The following is a 21,120-nucleotide window of genomic DNA, read 5'->3' as shown; positions in this document are numbered from 1 at the left end:
CCGGTGGCCTACCAATCAGATCCTCGGGCCCCAAATTAAGACATTTTAAAGAAAAACACAATTCATCTGAAGAATACGCGGTGGTTTGTTGCTAAGTTTCCAAGCCTCTTGGGAAGGTTGCGTGCCCAGTCCCTTAAGTACCCCCTGGTCGCTTCTGCTTACGGCTGTCTACGGTTGCTAGTTAATGCTCATCTGCTGCTTGCTTCCGGTCAACCAGACTCCGATCACGTGTTCCTGTCTCATTCCTGAACAACTAGACATCGTTGAACCAATGGCCTATCCATGCTATTTAAAAATAGATTCATAACAACGGAAAACACATTGTTTGTAGTAGGCTAGGTAAAAAAAAATGAAGGAGTGAATAAGAAAACAAGACGCTGCGTAGTTCAGGAAATATGCTGATCAATTGCTGTGAATAGATTATAATTCTTCTTCGGCTCCTTAAACCAATTCGTTGTTCCTTTGCATTCTCCTCGAATTTCCCCATCTCATTTACGACTTGAAGTCACCAGCAGCTTTCTTTTTTCAAGCAGGTAACACGCCTGTGAGTAACAATAAATAGTTTGTAACTTAAAGTGTGGTTGTATTATATCATTGGAGCATGATGCTTGGGAACGTTCAAATATCATGTAACGTTTTTTTTCCCGAATTTTTGACCCCCCCTCCCCCATGTAACGCTTTTTCACTACGAATTCAACACAAAAAATTACCATTCCGTACTCGAAGGCGTTACGTAACGTTTTGCTTGAACCCCCTCCCTCCCGATGTGACGCTAACGTAACGCTTTGCATAAACCCCCTCCCTCTCGAAGGAGTTACGTAATATTTGAACGTTCCCCTTGTTGAAAAGCACCTTTCAGCGTAGAAGTTCTCAACTGGGGATAAATTCGTCCTTCATGGAGGTAAAAGTTCATTTGTCGTGGAGTTATCATACATCCTCTTTGTTAATGAAAAATATTTTGTCCTTCAAGGACTTACAAAAATGCTCAAACGTTCTCTTTTTTGCACTTCAAGAAATTCAATTATTCAATCAATCATTGGTTTGTTTGCCAGAAACAGTAGGCTACATGGTCGAAATATGCAAGTTGTAGGCTATAGGCTACACTGCAAAAGTGGCACAAGTTCCCATTCTGACAAGGAGACAGCGAAACGACTATACGTTCGACTAGTCAATTACCACCTTACAGAAATGATAATTTTGTCACTTCCGACTAAACAAAAATATAACAGAAAAATACAATGTTTCCGCGCTTTAAAATACACACCAAAAGAAAAGCAAACATTTATTTTATATAAATATGCACACACACTTCTGAAGCCTAAAATTTTACTAATTAGGCTACGCATAGCCTACCAGAAAGATAGCGAAAAGCAGCATTGTAAAGACGAATGGGCTACATATGAATGGCGCTTGCAGATTTGTCTTTCAAAAATCGAAAGTGGTTACCTGCGGCGTAAAAGATTATCAGAAGGAAGGCAACTGTGCAGACAACAGTGGGAATAATGACACAAAGCAGATGTCGGGTAAGGGACATTTCTGTACAGTCCAATAACTTGCAGCATCTAAAAGAAAAACTTATTGAATTATTTTGCATCGTATCAAGATTGTCAAAAAATTGAATGGGAAGCACTGCAGCACGGATATTGACAAACATCTTCTCTAAATTAATAGCCTAACATTTTTGTAGTTTAAGTTCGCCCCGCTAGCTCGATGGTTAAGCGCCCGACTGAAGATCTAGCGGTGCTGATTCGACTCTCGGAGTGTGCGTTTGAGCAACGCATTTCTGGACTGCTCAACAACAACACTTCTAAAAACGGAAACTTTACCCTATCAATCTCGGTAACCAGCTGCATAGCCGAATGGTGAGAGCCCAAGTAGAACACTCGAAAGGGCGCCGGTTCGATACCGCTTTGGGGTTGTGAAGACATGCCTGAAGGTGGACACGAGGATTGACTTTCTTGCCTTTTCGTTTACTTGATCTAAATCTTCAACCACCGGGTGTAAGCCTGGAGACGATACACATACACACATGGGCCTGTGTCAACAGTTCAAAGCCTTTAGGCCTACAAGTTGTCGGCTGCATAGCCGAGTGGTGAGATGCCGTCTGGTTCGACGTTCGATGGTCCGCCAGTTCAACATCGCTCAAGAGCACGTAGCTGTGCTACTGGAGCTGTGTCTTCAGCAAGACACTTTAAGCCATGGACTTCTAAATAGTAGAATCTGGACTGGAAACCGACTTTACGAAGTGTACAACAGTTGGCCAAAAAGTTACCAGTTCTTATTTTAGTGCTTTTTCAGTTGCTGCCCCACCCCTTCTCGTACAGTACCAGCACTGTACGAGTGAAGGTTATTCGCTAAGGGAGGTTTGTGGATACCTTAGTAACTTGGCTATTGGCCAACTGTTGGTCCATTGTTGTACCAACTGTTGTACACTGCGTAAAGTCGATTTCCAGTCCAGATTCTATTATTTAGAAGTCCATGCTTTAAGCTAAGGTAGGGACAGTAGATACCGGGACGCGCAACTCCGTTGTTCCGCCAACATTAGAAGGGTAAATTGCCAATTTGATATTTTGTTTCACGCTTTGCTGCTGGCTTGCTTTCAACTAAATAGTTTAAATTACTTCAAAACCAACTTCACTCTTTTTATATAACCCATAAAAAATGGGTTATATAACTTATCAAAGGTTTTGTCAGTCCGAGGATATATTAAGATTCAAAAAGCACCTTTTTTTGTTTTGATACCTTTTTAAAGAAATCTTTTATTTCATTCAGTGTGTAAATCTGTTGAATCTTAAACTAAAAGTTTATAATGCAGCTGTCACTTTGTGGTAAAATGGCCAAAACTCGATTAATTATGTTTGAGCGAACCACCTGGTTCGTTCAAAAATAATTTAATCGGAGAAGTTTTGACCAACCTGGAGAATTAGAGAATTTTTGACGAGTTGGAGAATTTTTGGAGAAACCTGGAGAATTTTTGACGAGTTGGTTCGTTCTTGCGAGAAATTACTTACCTGAATTGTCCGTGCTTAATCATCGACGCAACAATCTCCCAAGCGGAAATGTGGATTACTTTTATTTGCTTAAAATGATTTTTTTTTGCAAATTTTGTTAACTGTGACTTCTAAGGCCTACAAGCCCTACATAATTTTAAAGTTTTCAAATAGACTAGCCTACTGCCCTACTTAGCCTACGTACTTTTATGTAGGCCTAGTTTCACGTTGCAACTTTTTGAGCAATAAAACGATAAAATGCGACACACCACCTCAACTTCATTGCAGAAGATTTTCTATTCTTTTTATCGTTTTCCCTCAATTTACGATTTTTCAGAATCTCTTTCCGCTTTTTCACTTCCGCATCATGGTTCACGTAAGATGTATCAAAAAACTGAAAACCAAATAAGAACAAAACTGAATTCTAAAGATAGAACATCGTTTGTGAAACAGGTAGGCTACTTGATAATCGGAGAAAGGGAAGATCACAGTTAAAATGGAAATCGCATACAAAAGTAGTTTAACGACCCTCAGATATCATGCCAAATTAGCCTACCTTAAAAATTAGTGAACTGCCTACATCACTCGGCGAAGACTATCCTTGATCCTCGAGAGTTCAATCTCAATATCTAGTCACCTTCCTGCTGTAGGCCACTAAACGCCCCTGCACTAAAGTTTCAAAAATATCCAAAACTTTACCTTGTCAATCCTTTTCTTCCACTCTTTTTGTGTGTATCCAGTTTCTCCAGTTTCAAGAGTGGGGTAAACAGTAGGGCCAAATGCTGCTGGTAGATGAGAGTAAAAGGATTTAGAATTTGTGAATTGACTGAAAAAATAGAAAAGAATTGTTTTTTAACCTTGGATCATTGTGACTATCGTACCTTTAAATAAAGATATCTAGGCTTAGTAGTTTACAAAACTTTTACTGCAACTTACCATAATCTGTTGAAAACACCGCTCAACTCTACCAGTCCCAGGGCGTAATAAATTGGGTGGGTGTAGTTGCTGGAGGAAAGGCGGCCGAAGGAAAGGAACTGGCCACCCTACTCTTGCTACTCGCTAGTACCGAAAACTTGGCATAATGAGAACCTTATGTTCTCATCTGTATCCCCCTATGCTTGGATCAAGTATGAGACTCAATTTTAGGCGTAGGCTACCTATTTTTTACCATGATCTACTGATCACTTTACTGGACATAAAACCAACGTAATGATCATTATAGAACAAGTTGGCTAATTTTTTACGCTTTCTGTAGCTACCCACAGTGGTCCATAACTTCAACATCATTAGGTGGCAGATTAACCCAAAAACATTCTTCAGACTCTCAACGAAAGCTACTGCACCTCTGATCTTGTTTTCCAGAGTTTCCTAGTCCAGACCTTTTATGCTGCTGTTTTTGGTTGGTGTGGCTACGACTTGTCTCACGTGACCTTTGAAGCACAAAAAAGATATCAGATGAAATATTGTTTCGAAACAAATGCTAGACAATAGATTAGCCTACTATAGGATAGTTGAGAGTTGATTTACACGGGCTGATAAATGTCTCGTGATGCTTTACTACACACTCTCTTTAGAAAAAGTAAAAACGAATAAAGAAATACTTTTTATAGCCTAGGCTATTATACGAGTGTTTACTTCAAACATTTAAATCGTAGCTTCTAATCTAAAGCCTAAAATGGTAAAATACACTCGGCTTACTTTTCCAGGATTAATTTAGACATACATGTAGTAGAATTTGATTTAAAACTTGTGGTGTTAAACCTGGGGGATGAGTTGTTTGATTCGGCATCGCAACACAAATGGAACAATATTGCTCTAGCTTTAGCTAATGGCTTTCCTTCAATTAAATTTTTAACAGAAATCGTTGTCAAACAGAAAATTGGGCTAAAGTAGGGGTCACCAAACTTTTTTCTCTGAGGACCAGATTGCTGCGAGATTGACAGCTGCGGGCCGGATGCAAATTGTGAAAAGATATACAACTATTTAGAATCTCCATTGACTTGAATTGAGCACAATAAAAAAATCAAAATCAGCGGTGGAATAGCAAAGTTGTGATGAAAATCGAAAGGTTGCTGGAAAAGTTATCCCCTGCTGTGATACACTACAGGGCATCGTGCTCTTGAAAGAAACATTACATCTTTCCAAATTTGGCCTAGGCTGTCCCCATTTGTGGTGGTCTAATGATAAAAACAAAACACCAACATGTAGGCTGCCTGGTGGAAAAATGTACAAATTCAAAATACAACAACGAACTATAGCCTAAGCTCAACAGCAACGTCAGTCCTCTACAAAAAGTTTGGTAACTTTTTTCCTTAACAGTTGTAGTGCAGCTGTTATTTCCGCAGGACGTGGCGGCCCAGATAAAATCAGTTTACGGGCCGGTTTCGGCCCGCGGGCCGTAGTTTGGTGACCCATGAGCTAAAGCATTCTATATCAACGACAAACTACTGTAGGCTGTTACTCCGAAAGTTATGCATCTTTACATAAATCACTGACAAGGTGATTCAATGATTTTTTTCAAAACACATGCTTTCCTTCAACCATCTTTAATTAAAAGTGATGGGATGCAAATATTACAAAGTAAGCTAGTGTACTCTACACTACAGCACAGTATACTCTACCGTGGGTGAGGCTGGTCCGAGCGTTCGTTTTCAATCACAAAGGTTGGTTCTTTCCGAGCCTGCCACCCCGCCGCGTTTCCAAGTTTTCTTGAAGACCTCGAGCCATAACTATCTGACGACTGCAAGCCATGTCTGAAATAAATAGCTTACAATAAATTATTAAACATAAATACGATATTACGATAAATTATTGAATGTAGGCTACCTAGCTTTAACAGGCTTGTCACTCATTGATCACTTGTTGCAAGAAACAACCTACAATACCTCATCGCATCAAAGAGGTGTAAAGGTTTATCGGTGTATGGGTGAAGAAAGACTGGCTGTTGTGGATGAAAGGCTTCGGTGTTCAGATGAAGACTTGACCTTGGTGTGGCAATTGATCTTGAGGCCGACTCGACTCGTTCGCGACGAGAGTCAAAAGATCGGGTTTCTTTTCTAATAAACAACAGTTTTCATAACTTAGCCTCAGGGGCGTTGACAGGGGGTCTAAGTGGTACTTTTGGACCCGGGCCCGGATATTTAGGGGGCCCAGATTTAAAAGATTCCCCTCGACTTCAAACATTATCAAGATCTTAATATAATCAGATCTAAGGGAATTGTCATCAGAGGTTAAAACAGCCAATTCAGCCGTCAGATGGTAAAGTACCGGGCCCCCTTCCGGGTAAAGTGATTTCCCTAACCACGATTTTTTTTTTTTTTGAAAACACGAAACATTTTTCTTCACCCACTTTAATTCTGAATATGTATATTTTTGGTGGTAATCACTTCTAGCTACTTGCGTCTACTTCACAAAGAAATAATTTCAGCCGAAAACTCCAACAACTTTAAACATACCGACGAAGATCCTGATTGAGACCAAGGATTTCGGGGTTTACTGAGAAATCCCTAATACGAAATTGCACAGTTGAGGAAATTCGTGGATACAACAAATCTTTGAGAATAGGGATAAATGATATTCCTCTTAATTTTCTACTTTGAACGGCATGTGCACGTCATCCTCAGTTTAACAGCACATCAATAAAAGTTTGTAGCCTACAACACAACCTGTATATTCATAACATTGTCGATGAAGAGGGCCGGAAAATAAATTGGTACCGGGCCCGAGAAATCCTGTCAATTAACTGCCCTGCTTAGCCTACTGTCTTGATTACTTTGTTTGTCAATATGTTCAAACTAAACAATCAAACAAACCGCGTTTAGCTTTGCTGGACCTTTTCTGTGTTGATATCGTATGTAGGCTATTATTTATTTTCGCTGTGATGTTCAAAAATAAAGCAAACCAAACTGAAATCTGTGTGTTCAAGGTTATTTCACTAGGTCAACTTGATATCTTTTGAAACCCTGTCTTATGGCGCAGATACTTCATTATTGATGCTAAAATTGAATTCATTTATAGCAGGGGTGGGCAACGTGCGGCCCGCGGGCCGCATGCGGCCCTTTTCTATTTTTTGTGCGGTCCTTCATCTTCTTCCAGCTATTGTTCCCCAAATAATTCTACTTAAATTAAGGCTATTTAATTCTCGATTTACACAATTTCGAAGCTTAAGAAGTGATATGACCATCTTTTCACTCCCCTCCTACCTGTGAAATAAGTTTTGCACCTGTAGAAATCTAGCTTGAATTGAATTCACTGCAAGAAGATGGCATTCTTGTACAAAATTTCAATAAGATAAACTCCATTGCTGAAAATATGAATTAGTGTTTATTTGATGTGCGGCCCTCCTGTAAGCATTACATTTTCCTAACTGGCCGTTGTGTTAAAAAGGTTGCCCACCCCTGATCTATAGTACAGTGGTAGCTGTGACGGTCAGGACAACACGATTAATTAATTACCCATGGTTGGCTGTCATGCAGTGATTATCATGGCTAGGCTGCAGTGATTACGAGCCTGTGCAATATAAGTATCGGTATCACAATTATTTTTTCAGCTGAAAGCATTGTAGGCCTACCCTAGCCTATACATAGTATATGCGCCCACAGTGTACATTGCAGGTTACATACTTGAGGGAGTTGCCATAAAAACCGACTCTGGATGGGCTTAGATTATCTATTTCATCATAAAGAACATGGATGTCGCTTCCTTGTAGAGAATTTTCTTCATCGCTATAGGGCCCTGCAACAGAATTTAGACTTTGGTGAAGATTTTGTTAAAGACTACAAGTTACATGAACGTTAATCAGAAACTGCTTACTACAAAAAGGATTTAAAAAAAATTTCTCACCATCTCGAAAAGATAAATCTCCTGCATTGGTATCGAGAGAGGAGGAATCTCCTGATGCATCAGAGAAAGTGCCAAACTCTGACATTGACAATGAACTGTTGGGGCGGATACTAGACAATGGATTACAATGATAAAGCTTTGGTAGAGAGTTTGCTTTGTTGAACCATAGAGAAAAAAAACAGAGTAACCTTAGCGGGTTTAACATACTTTTTTTACACACAAACAATATAACATAATTAACATAAACTCAAACGTTTTCGACACGTACGTGGAGTTAAATCTGCAATATACATAAATGAAAAGTCCTAAGATAAATTTGACTTTGCACTACAACTGTAACGATACTCTGGACTGAAAAGCACAAACTGAAACAAATGATACGAGAATGATTACGAGTAAATTATGCGGTGGGAAACAGATCACATGAGGTGTAAACTACAAGCATTGGACAAACAATTAGAACACACACAAAAGGAACGATGAGCCACAAGCGAAAAACTGCCTGTTGAGAGATGGAATGTTACGTTTGATTCTTAAGGCTTCCATGATGATCTTAGTCTGAAAATCAGATCTGCCTCGAGAGATAATTTTAAATTGGTCGATCGAGAGATTGTGAAACTTGTGAAACTTGCACCGACGATGTCTCGATCGACCAATTTAAAATAAATTAATTCAAAAAAAAGAATGTGTAATTGAAGAAATTCTGAAGTCCAGGGATAAAAAGAGAGGCAAAGATATGAACCGGAATCTGAGAGAACTGGGGTTCGCGAGGGCGAAGACCTTTTATTATAAACCACGTTGAAACTACTCAAAGAGAATTTGTAGTGAAAAAGCGCTGGTAAAATGAAATTGTGGGGAACTTTCAAAACGGTTGAGGAAATTTTCTTAGCGTTGTCTGGCAACACTCGGACTGAAAGATTGTGTTTAAATTTCGGTAGCTACTTTAACGTAACAACTTTGTAAGAGCTTGTAAAGCATGAACCAATCAAAACATGCTTAATTGGCTACCGTTCAATTGTGATCCTTTCAGCACTCAACCAGACAGCTGGTCAGTGCTTTGATTGTTGCTGAGTAATTACAGAAGAAAAAAGAGTTATCACAAAGATGGGAATCGAACCAACACCGGATCGAACCCACGTAATCGAAATGTATTCCCTAGCCCTATCATTCTAAGACAAGATAGTTACGGCGAAACATTCACCTAGTTTACTTTTTATTAGAGCTGTTTGTGTTTTTTCTCTGTTCTACCTTTAACTTCCGGTAACGCCTAGAACATCACACAACTAAGGCGAAAGAGCCATGTCCACTCCATTGAGTCCTGTCTTTGTCATGAGTTACCAAGGGGGGTGGGGGGGACTTATTACCAGTCTCAGGTATACAAGTTCTCTCATTTTCGCAAACCATCATTTTTTCCCGATCAGTTTTCTTTTTTCAATTTCTCTTTCGCCTGAGTTGTGTGATGTTCTAGGTTTTTCCTTAACTTCCATTTAGGTAATGACGTCGCAGACAACGCAGCTTCTTGTTTGGTTCATGCTTTACAAGGGCTTACAACAGTTGTTATGTTAAAGTGGTTACCGTAAATTTCAGGGATGTGGAGTCGGACGAAAAATACACGACTTCGACTTCTCGATTTATCACCGGCTGACTCCGGCAACAACTAGAACATCACACAACTAAGGCGAAAGTGAAAATTGAAAAAAGAAAACTAATCGGGGAAAAATGATGGTTTGCGAAAATGAGAGAATTGAAAGTAGTTACTTTTAGCGCCAAAAAACTCGAGAGTGCGATGTTTTAACTATTTCCCTATTAGTTTTCTTTTTTCAATTTTCTCTTTCGCCTACGTTGTATGATGTTCTAGTTGTTACCGCTGACTCCGCTCTTACTTCAGTGTTGCCAGATTTTTTTTCAATTTTTATTATTTTTTTTAAAATTTAGCTTTACTTAAGTTGCAATCGAAATAGAAACGGTGACTTTCACAAAAACAAAAACTGACGAGGACAATTACTTTTATTTTTGATGAAGAAGTTTTAGAGCGCAATACAGTGAACAAGGATCAATATTTTGAAAAAAGATTGCAAACAAGTTTTATTGTTCATCGTTTGTATCAAGCCGGAGTCGGCGTCGGCTTTTTTTAGTGATTGCGACTCTGGACATGCCGAGATCCCTCTGTCTCCGACTTCCGTTGCCATGTAGGGTTTGCTCTACACGAAAATTAACAAAAAAGTGTGCTAATTTATACCAACGTTTGGTGGCCCGATTAGAAAAACCAACGGGCCGAATCTGACTTAGCAACTGGCCCAGATTTCTTTTTTTTATTGAAACTACAGTGTGGGGCGGTGTGGGCTACACTGCTAAACCGCTTCTAGCCTTTGTAATGTCATATACCTGTCGCAAGAATCTGTTTCGACCTCCACGTCCGTGTATTCTTGATAGTCGTATTCGGGGTCTCGAATTCGAACACTTGTTTTTGATTTGTTCTTTGAGGGACTTAAAGTTCCATGCGACATCTACAGGTGGGAAAGATAGCCTACTCATCTACGTAGCAAAGCATGTTATTTGTTCACAACGAACACACTGAGTTAGAAATTGCTAAATTATACTCGTACAATGAAAACAAACATCCATAAATTACCAACCGTTACATAACATTCTGGCTTTTAAGTTATCAGGCTGCGATCACTGCAAACAAGAAGAACATGAAAAGAAGTCACAAAATAGACCACTCTATATAGAGGTAAGGTAAGCTAACTGTATAGACATAGATAGGCTTCTTAGATAGGCTCTTTATATAGGCTTCTTAGATAGACATAGATGGGCTCTTTATTTCGCCTCATTCTAAACAAACCTCTACTCCTCCAGAAGACATGCGTGGCTTCAGCACACTCTTTAACGACCCAACCCTTGATGAGGGGTCGTTTGATCTTGACATGTGGTCGCTTCGAGCTTTCAACTTTGAATACTGCAAAATAAAAACTGCGTTCTTTCAACACAACATTTGCTAAATCTTAAATCTATTCCTGCAACCACTTCGTTATTGATGCTATAATGACTTAGTTAGAGGCTTAGGCTACTGTTTTCCAACAAACTTTATGTTTTGATCTTTACTTTTTAATATTAAATATTTTTGTTAGGTTAGCGTAACAATAAACTGCAGTAGGCTACACAAACAACGCACCCTACTGCCGTATAGAGCTTTCTTCTTCTCTTCTTTTTCTCGCTCCGCCTTCGCCTGAAGTCTTCGAATTTCAAAAGATTTATTTGTTTTGAAAACTTCTCTTTTATCAGATTTTTCCGCGTTTAATTCCGACGACTGTTAAAAGTTCAAGACCATGCATGTTAGGCTAAACTCGAGATTTTACTACGTCAAAGTCAAAGTCCCGGGGCTAAACTCTACTTAGCATTCGTGTAACCGTCTTTTATGTTTCTTTGGAAAGAAAGCAAAATGAGTACAGTGTAGACCTGCTTCTCTCAATGGCTATCCCACACTTACATGAAATCGCAAACTGTCAAACATTCAATTACGTTCTGCTCAGTTCACGAGGGCTATAAACATTTATCTCTAGAGCAGCATACTGTTCAAAGTGTTCATAATCATGAGAAAACAAGGGCTACAGTCGAGGGGGTTGCACTTCGCAATCGACGCATGTCTTTAAGTGTCTTGCCAAAGATACAGACACTATACATGCTCTTTAGCGTCGTCGAACTGCTGACCTATCGGACGCCAAACCAAAGCTCTCACCACTCGGCTATGCAGCAGACCCAAATCTCATGAGTGGAAATCTTACTTTGAATTTGGGAGGATCAAAAAGCAGATATCGGCTTTTAGGCTACAACCTACAGCGGTGGGCACCTGAACATTAAATGTCGATGCGGATCATTTCCAATGTGAATTAACATAAATGTTCAAATAAAGAATAGTGCTCGATCTGAAGAAAATTTTTTAATAGCCTAAAATCTTATATAAAATAATAATATTCAAGACTTAGTTAGCTCACCTGTTCTGTGTTGGCATCAAGTTCAAGATTGTCATCCAACGTATCAGAATTTTTAGTTTGCTCGTCTAGTGAAACAAAAAATATATATGAAGATGATAATGTTATAGCTTGTAGCTTTCCAAATGTTCTTAAATGTCAACTTAGGCTATCCGTTTGTAGAAGTGACGATATACCTAGAAGTCAGCCCAAGGTCGAGTAGCCTACTCACCAAAACAACAATTGCAAGACTGCTAACCTAACAGTGTAGGCTGGCCTCCAAGCTAGCATCAATGATAAGACTATCCAATCAATGATACGTTTTTCAGTAGCTGCTTAATTGTAGCAAGAATTAATAAGGACAGGTAGGCTACGCGTATCGCCCATGAGTAGTGAATTCAACAAAAACTACAAAATATGAAAATCATAGCTTCCAGTGAGACCAGCTTAACTTTAATAAAAGAGAGACTTGGTTTTGTATTGAAAAAACGTAAATTTCCTTTTGATCACAAATATCCGGGGATTGCAGATAGCCTAAGTGTGTGATGGAGTTTCATAACTAATCACATCACACTGCAGTAGCGCACCCAGAAAAAAATTTAAAGGGGGGCTAATTCAGAAACGTCGGCCGAGTGATTTGCGACAATAGTGACAGTAGGCCAATGCCCATCAGTGCCGGTCTTTGGGGTGTGCAAACCGTGCGATTGCACAGGGCCGCAAATTAGAGAGCCCGCAATTTACTCAGAAAATGCAGTAATTTTGTTATTTCCAATGGAAAAATTCAACAAAGTGAATTCAACAAAGGAATTAGCAACAAGAAAACATAGAGACTCAACGGGTGCAACCTATTTTGTCCCCTGAATATTTCGTACCCTGAAAAGATCGAGAAAAAAAAACAACAGAGCCGAAGTTGCTGATCGGAGTTGCCGCAAACATTTCAAAATTTTTCTCGATCTTTTCAGGGGACGAATTAGGTCGAAATTTGATTTTGTTACTCCGATTTCAGGGTACGGAATCGGGGTAAGAATTTTTTAGGGGACGAAATAGGTTGCATCCAAATCAACATAGAGACATAGCTTTATATTTCCGAAAAATGCTGAGGAAAGCATGATCTTATGCTTTTGCTATCCCACCGGACAGCACCATTTTACAGTAATATTCATACTCAAATTTTTGTTGAATATGCTCTCAGAATGCCCCAAATTCAAAGTAATTTTTCAAAGTTTTCTGGGGGAGGACCCCCAGACCCCCCGCCACAGGGTGCCGTCAGGCTTCGCCCGCCGACCGTATTTCAAAATATCTAGCTTTGCTACTGAATTGGATCATTGTCATTGGGGCCCGCAAAGTATATTTCGCACAGGGCCCGAAATACCCTAAGACCGGCACTGTGCCCATCCCTTTGATTAATATTTAAAGGCACTCACAGCCCACAAACCACCAGTTGCCGATACATCAAGATTCGATCTCTAAAATCAGATTAGAAGTTGGCCTAGTGAACCCCAAGCTATTAGAACCATCAACACTCTCATCCCTACGTCCACTCTCGCAATCTTCTATAGATCTCGACTTTTCGTCATGTAGGCCTATATGACAAGATAAAATTAGCTTTCCGTTTGCCAACACAGATAAGTGCGAAACCAACAACTAGCACGAAAACAGTTTGAAACAAAACACTAATTTTGTAAACAGAAGGCTAAATTTGATGTGGACGTTTTTCCTATTTACAAAACATTCAAAATTAGTTCGTATTTTCAATTAAAGTCCCAGACGCCTTCGTTTCTCTGCTCAAATGTCGTAGGCCTATACAGTTTTACATGTCCGTGTGATTCGACATTGACGTATGACGGTATGATACATCGGTATGTACAGTTGTCCACCAGACATTTGACCACGAGAGTACGGGAGCATCTGAACTTTAGGGAGTTAAAGAAAGGTGACATCAAAGACCATATCATGGAGTGTTCTTTTTGCACAGATCAAAAATTATCTGCTGACTCATTTATAATTTTACGCAACGGAAAATCCCAATTTGACACCAAAATTCAGGAAGCACTGTTAACGCTATACGCTACAACCCAAATTTAAACAAATAATTATTTGCTGGAGGCGCGTCCATTCTCCTCAACATTTACTTGACGTACCGGTATCACGTTTCCTGTGGTGCAATTTTTTTTGTAGTTATTTATGTAGGCTAGTTGCCTTTTCCTAATGTAAATTTACCTTCAAGAAGTTAAAATTTATTGCATTTATTGATTATTTTCTGAATCTTGATTAGGGCTTAAATTAAGCCGAAAACGTTTGACTGTTAAAACTATTTGTAAATATGTAAAATATATTGTTATAATGCTCGCCCTATTGTATTGTTGTGTCTTATTCATATCTAACCTCTATAAGCAAAAGGTAGGCCTATACATAGGGAACATACAAAAACTTTATTTTTTGTGGCGAGTTTGGGGAGGGGGGCTTGAGCCCCTTAGCCTCATGCTGGGTGCGCTACTGCGATCACAGTGTGGTGATAAGATGAAAGAGTTTACTAGAAATAAACTCCAGGAACAAACTACAAAAACTACCTATTTTTCAAATGCAAGCTAAGCTCTTGATTTACGCCTTTCTATGCAATATACTGTATAATATTTTAACGTAAAGGCTTAAAGCGCATGGATAAACGTAATTGTTAGGATTTGAGGTCTGACCTTCATGTAGCGTTCCAATTAGCCTAGGTCTAATTAAAAAGATAAATGCTACACGCGTAGGCCTATACCGTCTGGACCGATTTCTTCCTTATCTTCAGCCTCTTCGAGTACAGAACTCTGGAGACTAAGAGCTGGAGTGAGGTTAGGAGGAAGAGTTATAATTCCTTTTTCTGCGAGATCTCGTTTGATGTCAGCAACCACGTCGGGTTTCAATAAGTTTGTTAGTTCGGGCTCCTTATCTTCTTTCAACTCTGCAAAAAATTAAGCATTACAGACTCTGCTTGAGATCATGAGCAGTTTTGAGATACCTCTGTTTTGAATTTTTTAAACTCTCTTTGAGATTATGATCAGATCTGTGTTAGAGAAAGCTAGGTTGTTTATTTGCCTTTCAATATCTACAAGTCAAACACATAAAGAGAAAAAACAGACAGTATAGGCAAGAAGCACCAACAAATCTTGCGGTTTTCAACTTGGCTTCTATTTGAACTAGCTAAGCCTACGGTAACGTTTTGCGGTAAGTTTCTTACTCTCAGCGTATCCCGCAAAGTCTGGTGGTTTAATGACAATTGACTTCGGACTTTGGGGACGATGGAATTTTGACCGATCACGGCCTTCGGTTTCACCTTCAATTCGCTCTGCACTTTTTTCAGGAGTTTTGTCGCTTGCAGTCTCTACATCACCATCTGATATTGAAATAATTACAAAAAAGAAAACAAGTCAATATCTTTGTAACAGGCAGTGATTGAAAGTTGCTTAGCCAAAGTGGCCATTCCAAACCACACAGTTTACCACTCTACAATCTACATCACATCATGTGTTTGAAATGGATTCTTAAAGATGGCCAATTACCAGTTTGTTTTTGTGTGTGTGTTTTTTTTTGAACGTGTCATTTTTGCTGCATGCATAATTATCAAATTAATTAAAAACAATCATGGAACTAGAGAGGAAACTTTCATTTCAGTCCGGAACAGTTTGTGAGCAACATTTTTTACTAAACACAGTAACATTGTTTCGATTCCTATTCATCTTTTGCAGCAAGGTTAGTAACCAAATAGTAGAAAAATTAGTAGCCTACAGTCAGTGCCGGTCTTAGGTTTTTTCGGGCCCTGTGCGGAATATGCTTTTGCGGGCCCCAATGACAATAATCCAATTCAGTGGCGTAGCTAGGTACTTTGAAAGGGGAGGGGCGGCAGTGGCGGCGTGATCGACAACCAGCGGCGGGGGGTCTGGGGGGCCTCCTCCAGAAAATTTTAAAAAATTACTTTGAATTTGGGACATTCTGAGAGCATGTTCAACAAAAATTTAGGTATGTATATTACTGTGAAATGGTGCTGTCCGGTGGCATAGCAAAAGGATAAGATCATGCTTTCTTTGGCATTTTTCGGAAATAAAGCTATGTCTCTACAGTATGTTGAGTCTGGATGCAACCTATTTCGTCCCCTGAAATCGTGAAACAAAATTAAATTTCGACTTATTTCGTCCCCTGAAAAGATCGAGAAATTTTGAAATGTTTGCGGCAACTCCGATCAGCGATTTCGGCTATGTCGTTTTTTTTCTCGATCTTTTCAGGGTACGAAATATTCAGGCGACGAAATAGGTTGAATTCGTTGAGTCTCTATGTTTTCTTGTTGCGAATTCCTTTGCTGAATTCACTTGTTGAATTTTTTTCTTTGAAAATGACAAAATTACTGCATTTTCTGAGTAAATTGCGGGCCCCCTAATTTGCGGGCCCTGTGCGATCGCACGGTTTGCACATCCCAAAGACCGGCACTGCCTACAGTAGGCTACCCTACAGTAGGTTACCCTACTTGCATTGTGTCAATTCTTGAAGTTCCAAATTTATTCTTTCCAATCGACAGTAGCCTACTATAATTGTAGACTGTGCTGTGTTAAGGGCAGAAAATGGAATCAAAACACTTAGTAAAAATCTTTTAATGCATGACTTGCATGAAAACAATTGTGAAAAGTTAAAATATTTTACTGGGTAGAAATGAAAGGTCTTCCGTCTACTTTCACAAATCCCCAATCTTACATGCTATACCTACAGACTTCTGCAAAGCGCCATATTCACCATTTTCGTCATCCGCATGTTCTTCGCTATTTTCTTGCTCTTCGTTTTTGCGTTCTTCTTGGTTGCTTTCCCCGTGTGGTTGATCAGGATATTCTTTTTCGTCTTCTTCTTCCTCTTCCTCTTCTTCTTCTTCTTCTTCCTTTTCTTCTTCTTGTGCTGATTGTTCTGTTGATTTGTTTTCAGTTTTGCTATTGTTTGCACCAGCGCGACCAACTGCTTTCGGAGATTTTATGACTTGATCGGGTTTGTGAGGATTTGTAAAGTTTAAAGATTTGTAACGTAAGTTTTTACGAGTTGTCAAAATGGAATTTGTTGCTTTTGTAATGGGTTTCTTTTTCTTTGTTATCTTATTATTGTTATCTGGATCCAAGGATACTTCGTCTTTTACTACACGAAGATCTACTACCTGCAAAACAAAACAAAAAACTCTGGTTGATGTAGATGACAATAATTAAGCTACTGCAGCATAGGCTACATCTAATCAACTATATGACAGCAAAATTATTAAGATAAAGTAAAAATCATTGGACTATGCAATATTTATGGATTTTTTTTATATTGATTAAGGTGAAAAAGTTAAGTTTGCTATTATTCATCCTTAAGGCAAAAGCAATAAGCGCTCTCATCCTATTCATTGCATCAACTTTTTTTCTTTTTTAACGCGGTTCCATTATATCTCATCAGAACACTACAAAATAAACGTAAATTACGAAAAATAATTGTGTAGGCCTACAGTGGCGTACGCAAGATTTTCTCAAGGGAGGGAATTTGAAATTTTTTTTCCAATCGAAAGGAAAACGAATTGAAAAAACGCCGATTTTCTAATAACAACCAGAAGGCCAAGTTATATTGTGTAAGATTAGCCTACCACCTACTCAGCTTGTATTGACAACAATTTTTTAGTTTGCAGCAACTCATAGTCGTTGGAGAGTAAAACATTTTGGAGGGGTGGGCGAACAAAATTTTCCCAAATGGTGTCGTTGAAAATATACTTTCAAAAACACAACATTACTCACAATCTCTGAGGTAGTCTAATACAGGGGACGGAAACTTTGAAAATGTATTTCCGTAAGAACCATGTTGTAAAAGTGGAGCCATGTGTTTACTGAAGATAAGAAAAACAGCGGGGGGTCTCCCAGAAAATTTTGAAAAAATGCATTTAATTTGGTACATTCTGAGCGTAGCCTATTTTCTGGTTTAAATTGTAATGAAAAGTTAAGATAAAACTTTCTGTGAGCCAGATGCCGTTACGAAAAGCAATATATGGCTCGCGAGCCATGGGCTCCCGACCCCTGGTCAAATAACTCCACAATCATCAACTTGGCAATGTACGTGAACGCAGGCAACAAAACGTTTCACTTTAATTTACATTCATATCCTGTCTGTGTCTCAATTACCCTAAAATTTCTAAATAAACCATCAAGTTGAATCTTGAAACTCAAATTGAACCATCAAACTTTAGTAGCCTATTTGATGTAATATTACAATGATATCATAGTCAAAGTTCTTTCAATTCCATCGCTACGTGAATAACTGGACATATTTGCTCAAATATTTTTACAAATAGCTGCATTAGTGGAATATGGACAAAAAAGCGAAAAGCCTAAATAGGTTTCCGATGCTTAAACAGAAACCTCATACGGTTATCAGTACCCATAGCCTAAGTGTAGGCTAGTAGCCTATCCTTACAAATATCTTAAATAAGCTTACATCTGCTTAGCCTACCAATTGCATTCTTTTACATTTAATTTCTGCAGTTACTAAATCGAAGCTTAACATTCAGCCCAAATTGTAATAGGCTACCAAATACAACAGCTTCAAAAACTGATGATGCTACATTTTACATTCTAAGAAGAATGTCAATGTCAATGTAGCCTACTTCAAAATACAATACGGTATAAAAAGTTCCTAAACTGGTAAAATGTTGAAAACTTATGGTAGAAATTGATTTGCCCAAATAACCAGACCTTTTGCCAAAATGATTGTATTAATAACTGCATTAGTAGGATATAGAGAAAATAGAAAAGAAAAAAACTCCTAAAGTTACCAGAACCCAGCAGGCTTTTGAATCCAATCCGTGAAGAAATTCAGCCAACAAAAACTATGCTAGCAACCGTTGGAACGTTATCAACTATTTTCCAAGAAAGAAAAGAAAGAAGAAGGAAGCGTTCTTCTTGGCTATCAGCACAAGGCTTGGTACTCACTAGTACAGCGAACAATTGAAATTCCCTAACCATAACGATCCAGCTTCCACGCTAGCCGTTACAACTATATGTTTCTCGGCAGACGATGGTAGCAAGCATTGACAGCGACTGACACCGTGTTTTGCACATGAGGCTGGGCTGGTCAGTATCGCACCACTAACTTTGCCACAGACTATCGACCATCGCCTTTACCACTCAGTTTAATTCTTATAAGAATAGAGCTAACAAAACCAGCAAGCGCCAAGAAAGGACATTGTGAAGAAAGGGGCGTTCTTTCTGGCTATCAGAACAAAGCTGAGCACTATAGGCTAATAGCATATAGATAGAAAGGTTTGGTTGATTTAAAACAGTCATCCCAAAATGATGATCCAACAATACAAAACCGATTTATGCAACCTTAGCTACAAAATGTCTTTTTGTAGAAGTAGTCTATTGTTAAATTTTTTATTTAAAATTGCCGAAAATGGGTGGACCCCAAAACAGAGATGTAGGCCCTCTAGCCGTATATTTGAAAGCGGTTAATAGGGCCTTGTGTGATTTAAGCTATTGAATATCGAGCTTCTGTAGTAATAGCCTATTTACCTTTTTTCATTTAAAATAGTCAAACAAATATTAAGCAAGTGAGGCCCTAAACAACCGTACCCCTCTCCTCCAGAGGGTACGAGGGACAGTTAATATGGCCCTACTACCCAAGACCACAACCACACTAAAAATCAACATTTTTAAAGGAGGAAAGAGGGACACAGCCCAATGCTCCTCCCCTGCATACGCCATTGATTGTGTAAGCCTGCTAGCCTAACTGTTTAACTAAACTAGTCATTGCTTTTGGTGATAATACTATTGAAATTATTTAGTTGAATGAAAACTTTAGGCTGAGGCTATTCATTGACCTGATGATCACCATCACTTCCTTGAACTGCTGTGCTTGCTGGAGTGAAAAACGCCTTTGATGACAGTCCTTTGCTTGTTTTAGAAACAGACGACACTTGACCACTGGAATTTTTCCAAACCAACTTGGTTTCGTCTGTTTTTGGCTTGACTTCTTCGTCATGAACTTCATACGTCAAAGTGCGAGACACATTTACTTCTTCCTCGTGCTTCTTAACAGAAACTTCTTCTGTTTGATCAACTTTGCTGGTGTCAGGCTTTGATTCTTCTTGTTTCCTACATCAACAAGTGACTGCTTTTATCAATTTTTAAAGGCAATGCGATTTAAGTTTTAGGACTTAGCCTATACAGAAACAACCATTTTAGAGTAGCCTACTTGAGCGTCCCAGCCAACATATTTCACCTTTTTTTATGAGTCTCTGTGATACTTTTTGCACAGCGTGTGCAAAACGCTATAGGTTACCCAGTGGTTTACCTATTGCCTTCTAGCAATTATCCTATTCTAAGCTTAAGGAAAGTCTAGACTCTAGATTTAGAATAACATTTCGTTAAATCTATTTTTTAACATTAAAACAATGGTTAAAAGGTCCATAAATTTTTTAATATTGCATGACGATTGGACCTTCTGTCCTACAAATACACTTACGTTTGGGTCGTAGAAGCAGATTCAATTGCTGATGTGGCTGCTGTCACTGCATGCTTGAATTCACCAATGAAAAGAGATCTGCCGAAAGTTTTTTTCGGATACAACGTTCCTGGCAAAGTGGTCATTGTATTGTGTGAAACTTGTAGTTGTGTTTATGGCTAAATATACTACATGGCAAATATTGTGGAGCGATGAAACATAACACCGTAATTTAATTTACACTGTTATTAAAAATTTAGTCTGTTTATTAAACCGATAAGGAAAAGGATAAAGTTGCATTTTAATTCAATCTGAAAAAAAAAAGCAATTCAACAAATATTATTTCATTAACAATCATCAAGTAAATAGCTTAAAAACAGCTAAACTCTGAAATACACAAGCTTTTGAAAGCGAATATTGTCAATCAAGCGTTGCCTAAATTTATAGTTGATGTTTCTTTTTTTTTTAAATGGTTGATGTAGACTTGTAAGCCCATTAGCCTAATTTATTTGTCATGGGTAGGCTACGTAGTTACATTGCTTAAAATTATTGCAAACAAAGTTAGACACTAAGTTGTTTATTGTTAATGAATAGTTGTTTCTACCAACTAAAACTTTTCAGCTTGAACATGGCTTCTTTAAGTGGATATAGCAGTCTTAGGCCTGTTCTTTCTTTTGGTACCATACACCGCAATTTTGTTGATCTGTTTGAAATCAATGCAGTAGTTTAGCTTACTCAAATAGGATGGAAAATGGTATGAAAGGCACTGACTTCCAATAGTGAACTAAATGCTTCTTTAAATTACTCAGATAATATTAAAAAATTTCAATACTTTG

General features: G+C 38.6%; 1 protein-coding gene across 1 annotated transcript; it reads right to left on the bottom strand.

Annotated features, from left to right (window-relative positions):
- Positions 1-281: 281 nt before the first annotated feature.
- On the bottom strand, positions 282-20,430 carry LOC145768907 (uncharacterized). The gene is made up of 18 exons (XM_082580512.1): positions 20,306-20,430; positions 19,662-19,935; positions 16,538-16,973; positions 15,024-15,179; positions 14,565-14,747; positions 11,828-11,892; positions 11,008-11,142; positions 10,678-10,791; positions 10,218-10,339; positions 7,833-7,942; positions 7,613-7,724; positions 5,876-6,046; positions 5,612-5,743; positions 4,334-4,420; positions 3,690-3,816; positions 3,263-3,384; positions 1,447-1,562; positions 282-542 (listed from the first exon to the last, which is right to left on the bottom strand). The coding sequence occupies exons 1-18, from the start codon at positions 20,428-20,430 to the stop codon at positions 526-528; spliced, it is 2,604 nt and encodes an 867-aa protein (XP_082436638.1). The 3' UTR covers positions 282-525.
- Between the last annotated feature and the right edge of the window lie 690 nt (positions 20,431-21,120).

This window comes from Aplidium turbinatum, chromosome 4 (genome assembly GCF_918807975.1).
Source record: "Aplidium turbinatum chromosome 4, kaAplTurb1.1, whole genome shotgun sequence".
Taxonomy (NCBI): Eukaryota; Metazoa; Chordata; class Ascidiacea; order Aplousobranchia; family Polyclinidae; genus Aplidium; species Aplidium turbinatum.
Note: the sequence above shows the minus strand (reverse complement) of the source record. Positions and strands in the feature narration are given on the sequence as shown.